Source organism: Brachypodium distachyon, chromosome 1 (assembly GCF_000005505.3).
Source record: "Brachypodium distachyon strain Bd21 chromosome 1, Brachypodium_distachyon_v3.0, whole genome shotgun sequence".
In the NCBI taxonomy this organism is placed as follows: domain Eukaryota; kingdom Viridiplantae; phylum Streptophyta; class Magnoliopsida; order Poales; family Poaceae; genus Brachypodium; species Brachypodium distachyon.
In genome coordinates, this window is record NC_016131.3 from 68,989,004 (window position 1) to 69,006,045 (window position 17,042).

At 41.7% G+C, this 17,042-nt stretch overlaps 2 protein-coding genes across 2 annotated transcripts; one reads left to right on the forward strand and one right to left on the reverse strand.

The window, feature by feature from the left end:
- Window positions 1-1,833: 1,833 nt before the first annotated feature.
- Window positions 1,834-4,798, reverse strand: LOC100842174 (uncharacterized protein At5g01610). Its single transcript, XM_003558475.4, has 3 exons — window positions 4,452-4,798; window positions 3,807-3,861; window positions 1,834-2,541 (listed from the first exon to the last, which is right to left on the reverse strand). The coding sequence occupies exons 1-3, from the start codon at window positions 4,536-4,538 to the stop codon at window positions 2,162-2,164; spliced, it is 522 nt and encodes a 173-aa protein (XP_003558523.1). The 5' UTR covers window positions 4,539-4,798; the 3' UTR covers window positions 1,834-2,161.
- Window positions 4,799-8,022: 3,224 nt separating this feature from the next.
- On the forward strand, window positions 8,023-15,911 carry LOC100842484 (pre-mRNA-processing factor 39). Its single transcript, XM_003558476.4, has 14 exons — window positions 8,023-8,429; window positions 8,503-8,553; window positions 8,633-8,739; window positions 9,447-9,676; window positions 10,661-10,828; window positions 11,129-11,489; window positions 11,993-12,136; window positions 12,724-12,876; window positions 12,960-13,076; window positions 13,299-13,376; window positions 13,489-13,638; window positions 13,859-14,122; window positions 14,652-14,756; window positions 15,372-15,911. Exons 1-14 carry the CDS (start codon window positions 8,336-8,338, stop codon window positions 15,522-15,524), a joined length of 2,175 nt encoding a protein of 724 aa, XP_003558524.1. The 5' UTR covers window positions 8,023-8,335; the 3' UTR covers window positions 15,525-15,911.
- The last annotated feature ends 1,131 nt before the right edge of the window (window positions 15,912-17,042 follow it).

Sequence of the window (17,042 nt, forward strand, 5' to 3'; positions counted from 1 at the left end):
GTAATCCAACAACTCTGAATCATTCTTCAATGGTCCAACCCTTGCATATCTTAATAACCGAGGCAACAAAGCAGCCATCATACCACCCTTCTGGCTTCTGGTATCTCCCCTGAGACCTGCTGTCCAGCAGTGAGGTACTGAGGTGGTTACAGAAGCCTGTTTAACATTATGCCACGACATCAACTACATTTGACATGGGCCGCCGCTGGTTCAACAGCTGACCTCTTTCATGCTTCTTTTCCAATATGACCATATCGAGGACAAACCCTTCAGTCAGTACATGGAGAATGCTGGGGATACTTGTACCAGTTTGAATCTCCACAAAATTTAGGCCTTTGTAATGAACTCTGATGCTGGTGGTGGAAGATGATATCTTCCTTAAACAACCGAAAACTCTTCTAGCGTGCACGAGTCAGCAACAGTAAACCATGTTCCGGCGAAAGATGAGTGACACCTACAAGCCTAGTAGCCAGTAGGCAGGGTTATGTGGCTTCAGGACCTCTGGCAATGCTTTCGTGATTCTGATGATGAATCTTGCAGCTACATAAAACCGACACGTATGTTCTTCAAGAAGCATGGTCAACATGCTGTCTTAGAGGAGTCAGAAGGTGCCAATGCCTCATGAAGAAATGCTGAGTTCATGCCATGCTTACAGGTCTGTTGGCCTTAATGTGGGCATTCGCTTATTTGCTTCACAATATAAAGCTGATGGTGAATTTTCGTACTCCCTCCGTCCTGAAATAAGTGACGTGGATTTGTATAAGTCCACGTCGGTTATTTCAGGACGGAGGGAGTACTAAATATAATGCTGACGATGGATTTCGGTACTGAGTAGTTTCCAGTTATGATGTATGTCTCATATCTGTGAATCGTTTGCAACATAGACAGCCCTCAATTTTCAGGGATTTGCGCTATGGTTGCCTCTAGTATTTACTATGATTCATCATTTGTTCATAAGTTTTTTTTATTTGGATGGATAGAACTAGTAATGTGGTGTTGGTCAAAGAGGTAATATTCAGTTTCTTTTTAGGTATTCGGTCAGGACTGCAGACTTGTAGCTTTGTTCATAAATAAAATTTCCGTTCATCATGTTTACTTTCAGTTCAGATCTGTTTGCATAAGAAATGGTGATTTATTTATTTAGATAAGGAAGCTCTATTACCCATGGCCTCACATTCAGATGCAGACAACCTGAAGTTTTACAGTATTCTCAACAACCTGAAACACACATGACCACATCTTTTGAATTAGCTTGTGATTTATTTGACAAAAACAAGTAATAAGATGCAGAAGTAACTCCATATGATAGATTTGTTTTTGGGGTGATGATTTCCTTATGAGGTGATGATATGATGGAATTTGGAGCCTATATGCAGGGATCAAAAAATTAGAAGTAACTGGATAAGTATTTTTGTATCTGCTTTGTTGCCTGGGTGTGTTCCAGTACACCTGCCGATTCATCCAAATAAAGAATTCAGTTATCAAAATACACTGGCAACTTGTGAAGTTGTGATGGTCCTTGATTTCATTATCTGTCTCCTGGTGAGCTGTGTGTGGTAGTATGTGGGTTCAAATGTTGAATATATTTTAATAACAATATTTATTTATCATAGTTTGTTCCCAGAACTTAAATGGTCTTCGTAGTCGAGCATGATTGAGTTGTCTCATCGATATCCTACTCAACTACTCCTGTTTGATTCTCTTCAACATGGACATGCTCACAATATAGTGATCAGTTGATATATAACTAAAAGGGTAAAAGTGGGACAAGTGCTTATGATTTATGAACTGATTTTTTTTCTGCATGTCTGTAAGTTTCTTGAAACAATTATTCGGCAGAAGGAAGTACTCCAGCAGCCACCAGCCGCCACATGCAGTACCATACAACACGGTAAGTCCCCTAGACACAAGCAATGCAAAAGGCAGAACACATGCTAAATGTTCACATTACTGGGACACCATGCATGTGAAGGACTGATCAGGGAACATGCATGGGCGTCTTTTGTCGGGAAGAACAAATTCTCCATGTTTTCCAATATACAGATACGCTGAACCCCAGCACACTAAATCTCAAACATTTCCTCAGGAATCACACACCACATGGGACTGAAAATAATGGCAAGAATGATGGATAAGATGTATCATCAGATCAAGCTCAAGCTCAGAACTCCCCTACCGAGATGGCTTCTCGGGGCATCTCATAAGCATCCTTCTGCCTCAGCTTCTTCACGCCAGCTATGAAGCACACCTTGTCTGACCTGAAGCTCTCCAAGTTTACGCTGGTCACCTTCACCCACACGACCACCTTGGTCTTCATGCCTTCGATCCCGGAAAGCTTCCCTCGGGACAGAGTTGCCTTGACACGAGGAGCGAACCTTATCATGGAGGAATCCTTGAAGCTCACCTCGCAGGGCTTGGCCAGGTGGACCACAAGCTTCGAGCTTGTTTGATCGTATTCATAGCAGATGATATTCTGAGGGAAGAGGCCCGGGGGGAGGTTATACTCGCGCAGGAGATCAGAGAGTGACTTGTTTGGTTTGCCTGGATAGGAGAAACTAGAGGTCAGTCTCTCAGTAATCATAGATGGTAATGCTTGAACAACATTTTAATGTTGGCTTGTCATAAAATGGCAAGCAAACAAAGTGCACAAAAATCATATAGGTCTCTACGAAAACAGAATAAGAAGGAAGCCCATAAAAATCAATTCCTACATTTTCTACAAATAAATGAGAAGATGTAACTGGAGGTGCCTGTGAGCAGCATAAAACATGCAAATGGATCTGCTTCGCGATCAGGCTCTCTCAAACATAGAAAAGCTACTCCGTATTTAAAAAATCTATGTTCTTTATGTTCAATGTTTTCAAACGAGCGGTCAAAAAACAGAACTGTGTATGACAATAGTTCAAATGTTTCGGAAATAAAGTATGGAATAGATAATGAGTTCACAGATGAGCACCGCATGCAGTGGGCCTGTGAGCAGCATAAACATGCAAATGGATCTGCTTGGCGATCAGGTTCTCTCAAACACAGAAAAGATAACGAGTTCACAGATCACAATAGTTATCGAAAGATTTTCTTACGGCAGACGTTATGGGCCTGGGGTCGCGTAGGGTGACACAGGCATATGCAGTGGGGAAAAATAGATTGTAATTTTGTATCATACCATTTTTGTCACACGCACAGTACTTCAGTTCGCAGATTATGGATGACCAACTGTATCAACTATCAAATCAGCCGGTTGGTGCTTCCTAATCCAATAGCATACTGAACATAGTCTTGCTAATACCGCCAAAAACCTCACGAGGACCCAGGCAAAGATTGCAAGCTAAACAAGCTGTTAGGTGAGCAAGTACCATGCATTATCATCATAGGAACTTTTCCATAATGGCGTCAACAAAAACTGGACCCAGCGCTGCCAACCAATGCAGCACAACGGCAGAATGCAAGAAAGGACGCTTCAGTTTGGCCCCCATGTGCATCAGCATCACATTGTATTATACTTTGCAGAGCAAAAAGGGTACTTACTACAGAACGCCACCAGATCTAAATCAGAAAGAAATGCTTAGGATTGAGGAACCAGGCAGCTAGCGCGTACAATCGTATTAAAGAAATCTCTGCTCGCGTTGCTTTGGATTTACGCGTCAGGGTCAGGCAAGAAAAAATAGCAGCATTTCTAACATCAATTGACAAGTGTACTGTACTGAAGAAGTTGGCAAGACAACATCACGAGTGAGCTTCAGAGTAAATGCTTTTCTGAGCCACAAAGCAACCATGGGACGGAAATGGTGGGACAGAGCAATGGGCACCTTTGAGCTTATCGAAGACCCATTTCGCCTTCTCCTCCACGGTGCTAGAGAGACGCTGCAAATCAGAATAATTGGGTTATCAGAGGTACTATTTGCTAATGCTGAACTGAATAATTGGACCTAGAGTAGAGTATGCGTCGGTACAAAGGATGCATGAGTGTAATCGAACCGAATGTTTATTTTCATATTTCAGTCCACTCAGAAAAAAAAAGGCTGCATAAAATAGGCCAAAGCAATTGCTTTTGCTGCTTATGGAGAGAAAAAAGGGAATGAATCAAATCCAGCCTTAAAGAGAAGAATAATAGAGAAAGATCTGCCGATGAACGATACAAGAACTCAAAATTGACCTCATGCACTAACAAAAATAAACCTCGAAAGGTCGCGGCCAGATTATTTCTCAACGGCAACAACACCAGAGAAAGATAAGCACCCCCCAAAAAAAACTCCATCTCCGTTTTCCATGTAACAGAAGCCCGCAAAATCTCCTAGAAACAAGCAATCTCGAACCAGAGGAACCGACATTTTCAGCAGTCCAATAGATTCATCAAGAACCAGAAGAAACTCCAATCCCCAAAGAACAGGAAAAAAGAGAGGCAAGAAAGCAAAAGAAGAATGACACCATAAGGCAGGAGAGGCAGCACTAACCGAGATGTCGCCGCCGATGGCGGAGAGCTCCTGCTTGGCCTTCCGGGGGATGGTGAAGCTGCTGAGCTTGGTGAGAGCCTTCTCCATCCTTCTTCCTACGCGGAGCCGGAGCGGAGCTGACGAGTGAATGTGGAGACGGACGGACGGTGGTGGTGGTGGCAGCCGCAGGATGGGCGACAGAGAAACCAGGTTCAAAGCCGCGGCACGCTCCCCGAGCGGAGCGGCATAAATAAGCAGCGAGTCAAAAGACGAAGCTGCGGCGCCGGATCCTCTGCGACGGTGCGGTCTCGTTCCCTGATTGGTGCCGCCGAATTTTTGTTTTTCTCTGACCGGATAGAGAGAGACGTTGGAGGCTTCAATTCAAGCGTGTCGTTGCCACAATTTCAGCAGAGAAATGGTCGCGTCCGTTGCCGTTTGCGAGATTTAAAAGGAAATCGCCCAAGTGCAGTGCGGATCAACGGGAATTCACCGGCACGTACGCAGATTTGGCTGATAACGCCAAGGCCGACGGTTAGATTTGGCTGATAGTTGTATGCAAAGCTGTGCGTTTTCTTAGGTTAGCAATCGAACGAAAGCAACACAGATCAATCGAGTTAGGAAATACGTGTGTGCCTGGATGGATAAGCTAGATAGCGATCTGTGTGATTCATAGTTTTAAATAGCGGGCTAACCCATTTAGCGGCAGCCTGTTCCAGAAGATACAGGTGATGCTATATCGGCGCTAAGACATTTAGCGGATTTTTTTAAAATCATACAAATGTATCAGTAAATGAGGTATCATAAGATAAAAATATATTCTCCTTACATTAATAGGAACTCCTTAACACTTAGAAACACCACTTGTAATACCAGCAAGGTGGTACCTAACCCTAATAATGACAACAGTGCATATATTGGGACAATAGCAGAATCTAATCTGATGTTTTTATTCGAATCTAGAAAACTATGATGAGCCGGACATTGCTTGAGATGTGATGGAATTTTAGGCCACGCCTGTGCCAGAAACCCCAAAAATAATTATCACAGGGGCAGTTTAGCGCGCTAACGATCCCAAAATATAGCGCTATAGCGTGATTAGCGAAGCTAATAGCGTTTTTCTTAGGTTAGCGCTAAAACTGCATAGGTTTAGCGGGAGCCCTCTCCAAACGTGCTATATAGCGCGCTATTTAAAACTACGGTGTGATCAGCTACAGGTCCGGCTTACACATACTTGCCACGGCCAGGCAGGCAGTCCTTGTCATTCACGGCTGTTCTCCACCTACACGTACTACTAGCTTTGTTCTCTGTCGTCGGTTCTCGACTCGTTCGGTACGTCGATCGTGTAGTTTTCAGCGGTGCTTGGTCGCTCGCATTTCGTAGCGCACCTAAACACTTGCAGTTTTGGCCATTAGCTCGTTGCACGTGACGCCGGCCATTCCAATCCTACGAGGTCATCTTCGTCTTTTTATTTTCGACAAGGCCGAGGCCATATGTTAAATTCAACCAACCTGAACCATCTTTAAAATAAAAGAAAATTGCACGCAAGTTCTTGTATGTAAACGTCGTTGTCTTCCTCCTGCACTCGCCAGTGGCGCGCCGTGAGCGAACCTCGATACTGCCTCTGGACCTCCAAACCACATCAGAACCAGAAAACCGTTGTTGACGTAGCAGCCGGAAAGTCACCGGTCGGAACCAGAAGACGCCGGCGACAATGATCTGAGAAACAGACACCGTCCCGGAGAAGAAGATGACGAATAGGGTTGGATGACCATCCCAGATCCGGCCAGACGAATCCGAGAAGACCAGCCGCACTAACTTCACGATGAGGTCGAAACTGGTCGAGTCTCATCGATCGGAAAATGAACCAATAAACTGATACGCGTAGAAGACCTGCAAAGCACAAACACAAAACCAGATCCACCACTCCAGAAAAGTAGCGACCAAACGTCCCGCACTCCTCGACGCCACCGGCAGGATCGCCGTCGACGAGGTGGATGAGGAGTCGAGAAAACCTTATTATTGACCCGCACAATGTTGCCATCACCACCATAACTCGGCTGCCGGTTGACCAAACCCTAAAAATTGAAGACCTACTAAAACACTAAACGTAGAGAAAGCAGCGACATTGTGCCCCGGCCGGGAGACAAGATCGATCTAGATCCAGCGCTGGTGGCGGCTAGGGCAGACGCCTTTCTCTATTGGGTGGAAAAACGATTCGTCGACTCACTTCTTCCCGAGTTTTTTATCCGCTCGTAGGCGTCATAGCAGGTCATCTTGGTCTTCTAACTTTTCACAAAATATAGAAAGAAAAATGTTCGTCTTCTAAAGGGACATGGTGCTTCGAAGATTATCATACTTGTACATGGTTCGTTGTGTATTGCTATGTTCGTTTTCTCCTTCGTTTCCATCTTCAGCTCCACGTCCCATCTATCTAAATCCATTTCTTTTCAAATTTTGTCGCAGATCATCGTCAATCTTTGCGAGAGGGGAAAAATGTACTCCGTAGAAGTAATCGTGTCTAATATGTTGTTGTTGTATTTATTAGGCATGAGGTCGGACTTAGATCAGCGGTCATCTACAATGCAAGCTGCTTGTACATAGTTCGGAGTATATTATTCCCTCGTTTAAAAAAATGCAAAGGTAAATTTGAGGACAAGGGAAACTAAAGAAAAATTCTTCTCAAGAAGGATGCATTACTCCCGAGTAATTAACCAACAGACCAACTGCAATTAGGCCTGGACAAAAAGATCGAAGTTCGATAATCTTATTGAACGCTCGCTGACTCGGTTCGTTAAGGGCTCGGATCGTTAACTAAAGAACCAAACAGGACTTTCTTTTCAGATCGTTAAGCTTAACGATCTCAACGAGTGAGCTCGGCGAGCGCTCATTCAGCTCGTTAGGGAGCTCATCTCCTACGTCACTTGTGAGTGGCTACTGGAACTTATTTTGCTGTTGGAATTGTGTTGTTATTTCTCTTTTGTTGTATTATTTCCAATCTTTATAACGTTGTTTCACTTTTGATATATTTTGTTTGCTGCTAAAATTTATCCCAAACAAATAGGTAATGCCCAAAAATTTAGATCAACATGACATCTATTTATCTTAACGTGCTTAACGAGCGCTCGTGAGCTTTTAACGAACCGAGCCGAACAATGGTCTCAGATCGTTAACGATAACGATCTTAACGATCCGATCTCTTAACGAACCGAGCATGCTTGTTAGGCAGCCCTAACTGCAATGCAACATTTAGTTGTTGTGAAATTAAAAATCAATTTGACAAAGTAACGAGAACAGTTGCATCTCGTGTGATTTTTTTTTTTTTTGAGAAGGCATCTCGTGTGATTCCAGACTGAACAGAGCTCGTCAACTGCCCGCTGCAGTTGAACCGGCGTTGATATAGACGTCGTAAAAAGTCAGAAAAAAAAACGCTTCATAAGCTGTGGTTAAAAGATGAAAAAATAGCCAAAATCTAAAGATGGAAGAAGTTTATTTCGAAGTAAGATGAATTCCAAATCCACCGGTCGGTCTGTCCCCTCTCCTCTTTTTCTACCCCGGGCCGGAGCCCATCCATATTCCCCTTTTTCTCCTTGTGCCGCGCCCCTCCCTCCTTCTGGCCCATCTCGCTGCCGAGCGGCGCCCTAGACCCTTCCCCATCGCTCGTCTTCCTCCTCGCGCGAGCGCCGCCACCCCTCACTCCTTCCGGTCCATCCAGCTGCCGAGCGCCGCCCCAGCCCCCGCTCGTCTTCCTCCTCGCGCGAACGCTCCCACCGCCGGTTGGTCTCCCCTTCGAACCTCTCGCTCCTGACCGTTTCTCCTCGCATCACCCCACGAACAAATTCCGCCCTTTAGCTCCCCGTTTCATCTCCAAATTTCTCTGATTCGTGACTGAGGCAAAAAATCAAGGCATGGAGGCCTCCCAACCGTGCCCTACTGGGTCCTCCCCCGGTGGTGCCACCAACGAGATGAGTGAACCGGCTCCGGAGCAATCGTACGAGAATGGTAATGCTGTGTCAAAAATATCTTTATTCAGTGTCGTGCGTGCTATTTGTTAACACATCGTCTTATTTTCCAGGCGCCACCAACGAGATGAGTGAACCGGCTCCGGAGCAATCATATGAGGATGGTAATGCTGTGTAATTTTTTTTTCTCTTTATTCAGTGTCGTGTGTGCTATTTGTTGACAGTTCATCTTGTTTTCCACAGCTGTAGTTTCAGCAGAAGAGGCCAGGTTGTGGAGTGTTGTTACCGCTGATTGCTTAGATTTCAATGCTTGGACTGCACTTATTGATGAGACGGAGAGAATTGCTGAGGTGAAATTTGAATTTGTGCCTTCCCATACAATCTATGATTATTCTCTTTTTGTGCAACTTGCTGTATGTATAGGGCAATTTTTCTTGAACGTAGCCTTTATTTTCTTTCATTGTTTGTTCACATGTGCAATAGATATTTTTTCCGTTATCAAAGTTGCCTGAGTATTTGTTGTGGCACTGATAGTCATTTGTTCCCTTGTTTTGAATTAGCAAGTTTAGACCAATAGTCAATCTAATAAAATGTGGTTTATGTTACACATAATTGATGCCATTAAATTCGTCGGCAAAAGCACTCTCTCAAGATTGTGATTTTGTAACCATTAAGAAAATATTGTGCAAGAAATTTACAGTCAAAGCTTGTATTTGGACAATAAAAAGTACGCTTTACATTTCGAAACTGATAGAATATTTTGATTCCATATTTTCCCCTTTTCGGTATTGTATCTCAGTATATGAATGCTAGTAATTTCATAATTCTTGTTCCCTGCAGTTTTATTTATGGTTTTAGTAGTGTCCTTGAACCCTATGTTTGTGCTACCGTGGTCTTTTCAGTCTTTGCATTTTTCTGTGTTTTAGTGAAGTGCACTAAATAGAAATATAATCCTGTTAAGTAATAAACAAATGGATTTCTACTGAAGAACAAAAATGGAATATTTGTATGATAAAAACCGTATACTGATGGTGTGTCTGTATTTATTCCTGCTCAGAGCAATATTTTGAAAATGCGGAAAGTGTATGATGCATTCCTCGCGGAGTTCCCTCTTTGCTTTGGGTATTGGAAGAAATATGCAGACCATGAAGGCCGTCTTGATGGTGTCAGCAAAGTTATAGAGGTGTTTGAAAGGGCGGTTCTTGCAGTTACTTATTCAGTGGACATTTGGTTGAACTATTGCCAATTTGCTATCTCAACATATGATGACCCAGATATTATCAGAAGGTAGCAAATACACAAACTATGTCAATTTCTGATAAATTTTGTGTTTTGACTTTATTCTTAATGAGTGGCTGTTTGGAGCATCTACAATGCAGGTGCTAAAGTCAGGTGCTTAGAAAAAAAAACGGTTTATTATTAAGTACCAGTGCTTATTTCTACACCAAAGGTGCTTTAATTAAGCACCAGTCCGATAGAAATAGGCACCAGTGCTTAAACAAAAACTGGTTTATTTTCTGTAAGCATCTCACTAAGCACCTTGCATTGTACATGCTCTTAGAATATCTTTGCAATTTATTTCTGCAATCCATTTGGTAGTGCAATCCATGTAACCAATGCATGTAACGATTCCATATACATACATATATATTCATATTTGGACTAGGGCAATATGTTATTAGTATATATTTATGTCCCTCAATTGCAATAACCAATTCTCTCTCTAACGTGTGACCCTATGTGGGTTTGAGATTGCTATAATCTATTCCCTCCGTTTGGGTATATCAGGCTTCTATTGAAGTTTGTGCCACACTTTGACCAACAATTATTCAAATTATATTTAGTATATGTATATAAAAGTTATACCATTAGAAAGAGTTTTTCAATACGAATCAAACAATATATATTTTTGCCGCAATTATCTCATATTACCAATGTAATTTTTGGTCAAAGTTTGGCATAAAATTCCGTGTGGGCCTTATAAACCCAAACGGCGGGAGTATATAGTTTTCTTATAGCTAGTCTTGTTGGATTTAATGCATTAGCTCGTTAGCTAGTTTTGAGATAACATGCTTGTGTGATACAAAGAAATTAAGTTGGAATATGTCTATAAAATAATGGGCCTCTATGTGGATTCAAATATAGCTACCAATGTTTGATCCTGCACGCCATCAGACATTGAGTGTCTTGAATATCTAATGTATCTTTTATCTGCGGATCTGTTTTTCCATTTTTGCATCAGTAACTTCACTCCTTTTTTTGTTTTTCCAGACTGTTTGAACGGGGTTTAGCATATGTTGGAACAGACTACCGCTCCAATACTTTATGGGACGAGTACATCAAGTATGAAGAATCACTCCAGGCATGGAGTCATTTAGCTGTGATATATACAAGAATATTAGAGCATCCTATACAACAACTTGATCGGTACTTTAATTGGTGAGTTAGTTGGCATTTTTTCTGTTCTGTATTCAAGTACTGGAGTGCCATTTTTTAGTATATCTATATTTTGGTTGACTGCCCTACAAGTTGTTGATGTTGCTTATTATTGGATTGAATGACCACATCCATCGGTATTACAAATTTATTAGTATTTCTTAATCTTCCTATGATTTAGTGTTGCAATGTTAGATAAGCAGTTAACGCTTAACGGCGTAATGCCATTATTATCTCATTTGTGCTGGAGTATTTAATATGTGATTTCTTGTGATTCTAATTTTTTATGGTTAATTTTGTCAGCTTGAAGGAGCTGACTACAACACGGAACCTATCGGAAATACTAACTGCCGAGGAAACTTCAATGTATGGTGCTACTGTTGAGACCAGTACTCAGGCTGTTGATGGGGAGGCACATCCTAATGACGTAGAGGAAAGTGCAGAACCTGAAATTCCCCGTCCAACAGAAGCAGAGAACCAGGCACGTTATATTTCCATTAGAGAAGAGATGTACAAGAAGGCTAAAGAGTACGAGTCTAAGATTATCAGTTTTGAGCTAGCTATTAGAAGACCATACTTTCATGTCAAACCTCTTGACAAACCAGAGCTTGAAAATTGGCACAACTATCTTGATTTTATCGAGGCGGAAGACGACATTAACAAGGTAAGCTATAGCACTTCCAACAGTTTCGTCACCTTTTCGTTTAGTAGATTTCATGCAACGATTGGAATCTTATAACTTACAATCTAGTCTTATTGGCTCCATTATATGCTGTAACGGCTAGTATTTGGACGAAGCTTCCTTTGTAATGGGATATTGAACTGAGGATAGAGCGTGGACATAATGTTTGGTTTCGATGAGGCTAAGTACTCCAAACTTTCATTTGTCAGTGGCCGTTCTGGGTTAATGATATTTGGTACCAGATATCAGTTGTTTGAATTTTGAATCTCATATATGCAGGTATTTGCATAATGCTCACCTTCTTAACCATCTATCTATCAAGCAAGGATGGTCCCTCCTTTTGGAGGGGCCACCCTAATCAGCTAATGGAGTAACCTGTGTGAACTTCTCTTTTTTGTTGTCAATATCATAATTCTTATTCGCTTTATATTCCTTCTATCTATTTATTTTTGTCTGTTTTCTGATTGTATGCAATACTGTTTCAGGTTATCAAGTTGTACGAAAGATGTGTTATTGCGTGTGCTAGCTATTCAGAGTTCTGGATCCGCTATGTGCAATGCATGGAGCATAGGCAAAGCCTAGAATTAGCGAACAATGCTCTTGCTCGTGCCACCCATGTGTTTGTGAAGGTATTATCTGATAATATCATATATATATATATCACATTTTAAACTCAGTAACATTGCATTGTGACGTTTAACAGCCACAAATATGCTCATATGTGCATCAGTCAGGAAGGTTGTGAACAACTGAACATGAATACAATGAAAATCTTGTCTGCCTATTCTTGGAATTATTTTTCACCGCCCAATTAACACCTTTTGCCCATATAAGATTGAAGCCTCTATGATTTGGGTTAACTTATTTTCCATGTAGGCTTGCGGAGAAAAATAAAGAGAAATTGTTAGAATAGCCTAATTAGTTTGTAGGTTGTTCCAATATATATTTACTAATGATGTACTTAATTTAGCAGATGTGTTGGTAACACAAAATGCAAAATTGTCATCTTTTAGTATCACTGCCAATTTGCCATTGATACCCTTTTTTTAGATCCGATACAGAAGTTCATTTTAGTTTGCATCGGAATCTGTAAAAATGTTACAATTTGATGATCATTAGCTTATTAATGTTCTTACTTACTGCTGCATAACATTGTGTAGCATATAATATATTTCTTGTATTTAATGTTCTGGCTACATGCTATTTTCCTTAACAGAAGCAGCCAGAGATGCATCTGTTTAGTGCAAGATTCAAGGAGCTTAACGGTGATGCTGCTGGAGCACGTGTAGAATATCAGCATCTTTACTCAGAGTTATATCCTGGCTTTCTTGAAGCCATTGTGAAGCATGCCAATATGGAGCACCGACTGGTATCTCTTCAAAGAAACAATGGTCTTGTTTCTTTTTTTTGGTCAGCGTTCAAGTTTTCATTTTTGTTGTTATTTCATTGCAGGGTGATAAAGAATCTGCTTGTTTAGTTTATGAGAAGGCCATTGGTGCTGAAAAGGAAAAGGAACAGAGCCAGCTTTTGCCAACATTACTGATTCAATACTCACGTTTCTTATATATGGTGGGTTTTTATCTCAACATTGAGATTACCGTTTTTAATCATAATTTACGCAACCGTCTAAATTTTACCATCTGAACGTCTTACTATAATTTAAGGACGGATTTGTCTTTGAATTTGTTTGTTTTATTTGTTTATAGTATTTATCACTTTGTTTTATTTGTTCATACTTTGGATCTCTTTGTTTCAGTTTGTAGAATTTGACATATTCTCTAAACTGTGTAGGTCCGTGACTTGGAAAAGGCAAGGGAGATCTTAACTGGACTGCATGATCAAGCTAATATGACTAAATCAATTCTTGAGGTTACAGCTTATGAAATCTATCTTAAATGTTTCAGTTTATCACCTTCATTTTTCTTGTCATACATTTGATGACCCCATTTAATTTGGCTACTGTTTTTATATTATTTCGCAGGCTGTCATTTTTCTCGAGTCGATCTTTCCGTCGGAGAAGCGTATTGAAGTTTTAGATTCCCTGGTGGAGAAGTTTCTTACACCTGAACCAACTCACGGGGAGTTGGCAAGTGCAAGTGACAAAGAAGAAATATCTTCCATATTTTTAGAGGTAATACTTAAAGAGTGTGACTATGCCAGTATGGTACATCTGTATGTAATATGTGTACTTTACATAAGCTTGTGTAAGGGCTCATCGTCCTACACATGAGAATTGTGTGTGTTAGATAAGAAGTTAGTGGAACAAATCTTTTAATACCCGTTTGTACCTTAGTTCTATCTATCACAACCATCTTTACACTTTGTGCTGATACATTTACAAATATTGTCAGTTTTTGGATATCTTTGGGGATGCACAGTCGATCAAGAAGGCTACAACTCGGCATACAATTCTGTTTTCGCGTAAAAGGAGTGTTCTGCCGTCAAAGAAACGAAGAGCAGATGATGCTGTCATGTCCGACAGAGATAAAATCGCTAAAACTGGAGATGGCACCCAACCAGTCCTGGGAACCGAACCAAATGTTCATAATCCTTCAGTTTGGCCTGCGACTTCTGAAGCGTCAGGGCAACAATGGGGAGCTGCTTATGCGCCACAGGTTGCTTCTTTTCCTATGCGTATATCTTCATGCTTTGCTATATTTATGCCTTAGTGCACGGATTTGTATAAGGGAGGCGGATTTTTGGAAAAGCAAAAAGGAGAGGAGAAAGGGACTGAGCGAGGGTGTGAGGGAGGGACTTTTTGTTGATCTTCCTCAGTTGAAGCCTCTGTAAATTTTCCCAATCGGGGCTATGGTGCTTATTTATCATATCATTTGCTTTTACCTTGGTTCCTCTTCCCAAGCCACATGTATGTTCGCTGTGCCAAGAACATGAACAAATGTTGAATTCTGCAACTCTTTTCTCTGTCTTGCTTCTTTTGTTTACATGTGCTAATTTGCTACATCTAAAGCTCATTCCTATGATACCTTTTCATTGCGTCCTACAATTCTGATAATAGAACATTCAAAGAAAATTGAGATGTTATATAATGTTTCTTCTGTGATTGGTGGTTTTTGGCATTTCTGTAGTTATGTGTCTGCTTTTGTGCTAACTATATGTTATTGAATCTGGGCATCTACACTGCAGGCTGCTTACCCTGCATATGGAACTTATGACTACAGTCATCAAATGCCTCAATCTGCTCCTCAAGCACCAGCTTATGGTGCCTATCCTCCTTCATACCCGGCCCAGGTACTGAATCTGCTTTCCGCCTAAATTTGCAAAACGTTTATGATTATTTCTAAGGTTACGTGTAGTCATATGTTCAAAATTTTGTCTCGGAAGATTAGGTTTAGCACATGCTAGGGTGGGATCTGAATTATTATTTTATTTTACTTTGAGAAAGTCAACCTTGTCTAAACGATCCCCTGCCCTCCATTCTGTGTGTCGTATGGAAAAGATACAGTAGCACATAAACGGCATGACAGCAACCTATGGGTTGCAGTTACTCCAGAATTGTTTGGGTAAAACAGTGTTTATTTATTTTGGTGTGCGAGGTCAGTCAGTTCTGGTTTAGTTACTTACACTGGTGATCTGCCTATCATCAAGTCTGCCACGGCCCACGGGCGGATATGGACCAGTTGTAGCTTGTGCTGTTCGTAGCTTGTGCTGTATGTAGCTTGTTCTATCTCAGGTTTAGCATTCATTTTTAAATGAATATTTATTCCTGCACTGTTCTATGACATGACATGGACTTGTTTTTTGGGCTTTATGGATATGTGGTTATAATTCACCTTGCCCCATCACATCTCATTTTCCAATTAGCTACAAACCCATCTGATGCAAATCATGGTGAAAATATTGTAGGCCTACACGCAGCAAAGCTATGCACAACCTGCAGCAGTGCCAGTGGTAGCACCAGCAGCAGCCCCACCGGCACCGGTGCCAACAGCAGCGTCTTACCCTCAGCAACCTGCGGCTGCTCCTCAACCTTACTATGGCACCGCTACATACTTCTGATCTGTAGATTGATGCATGCGGGTGCTTCATCGAGTATGTTTATCTGTCTTTCCTTGTATCTGGCTGCAGCAGTCTAATTGGCAAGCCTTAGCGAGTATCAGTCCGAAGTCATTGCAAGACCCCTTTTGTATCACCAGCATTTCTGGAAGACGCAATCCAGGGCCATGGTGTAACTTTGTCTTTATCCAGATGCTATTCTCAGCAATGTTATAACGAGGACGGTCGCTCCGATCCAAATGTAAGAACTGTATAGGATATCATTGCTAGTATCTATGTTTTAGGAACTTTCAGTTCTGTTTCACTTAATTTAACTGCAGACGCCATAATGTAGTTAGCACGATGAGATGGATTAACTGCGTTGGCCTTAATGAGTAACATTTGCCAAAATGAGACGTCGGCTATCCTCCTTTTTTCTCTTCTTTTTGGCTGAAACAGAAAAGCGGGATTGTAGCTTTCGCCACATGTCTTGCCCCCGCTTTCAGAGCTAGTCCTGCAATTTGATCCAATAACATGGATAACAAAAACAAACATCAAAAGCAAAGAAATGAACAGCAGATTTCAAGGATGTAAAATTTGGTCAGATGGAGATCGTTGCATTTTGGGCCTTCTGGCCAGCCAGATACAACGGCATCTTCTTTGGTTGATTTGTATCAAACCGTCTTCAAGCACTTCTTCTCATACTTGGTTAGTTTACCTAGTACTACTTCTTATGTGGAGTTAGGGGTGTTCAACAATAGGTCAAGATCAACTCGTGAAAACGGGAGGTCAAAATTTTGTTTTTCTTCCGTTCCACGAAGGTTGGCATGAGATACGTAACGGAGAAGTTCCACGAAGGTTGGCATGAGATACGTAACGGAGAAGTGCTAGCTTATCCCTCTGGCAAAACGAACCAGTTTGAGGAAATTGCACCTAAGATCCATAAACTTGGTAGGTGGAAATATTGTCAAAAAAAAAACTTGGTAGGTGGAAATAGTTTAGCACATAAATTTATACATTGCGTATTTGACCCCCTAAATTTGGCAGGAAAAACATTTTCAGTCAAAATCGTGGTTTAGAACTCTAATCCTGCACGTGACGGCTGACATGGCCATTAGGATGTTTCAGAGGGGAGTTTCAATAAACTTGGTGCAACGGAATTTTCCACAAATCCTTTGGACCTTTGCTCCTCGCTTTCTGCAGTACAAGCTTCAAGCTCACACCAGCTGCTCGCACATGCCAGTCAAAGTCGAGCACTTGGATGCATCCTCCACAGCTGGGAAGCTCAAGCTCATCGAGCATGATTTGGGCATAGGTGAGCCGGGCGAACTGGAGCACGGGGGAAGCGTGGGAGAAGGCTTTGCAGGAGCCGCTTGAGCACCATGGCATAGGGTATGGATACTGGCGACGAGGAAGCATAGTTGGTGGCAAGGATGGGGAGCACACACATAGCTGCCTTGAAGTAGAAGGCAGATCGGAGGAGCGGTGGCGTATTCCCGGCCGCAGGACGGCAAGGAGCCAGTACCTCACGTGCACTGTGGG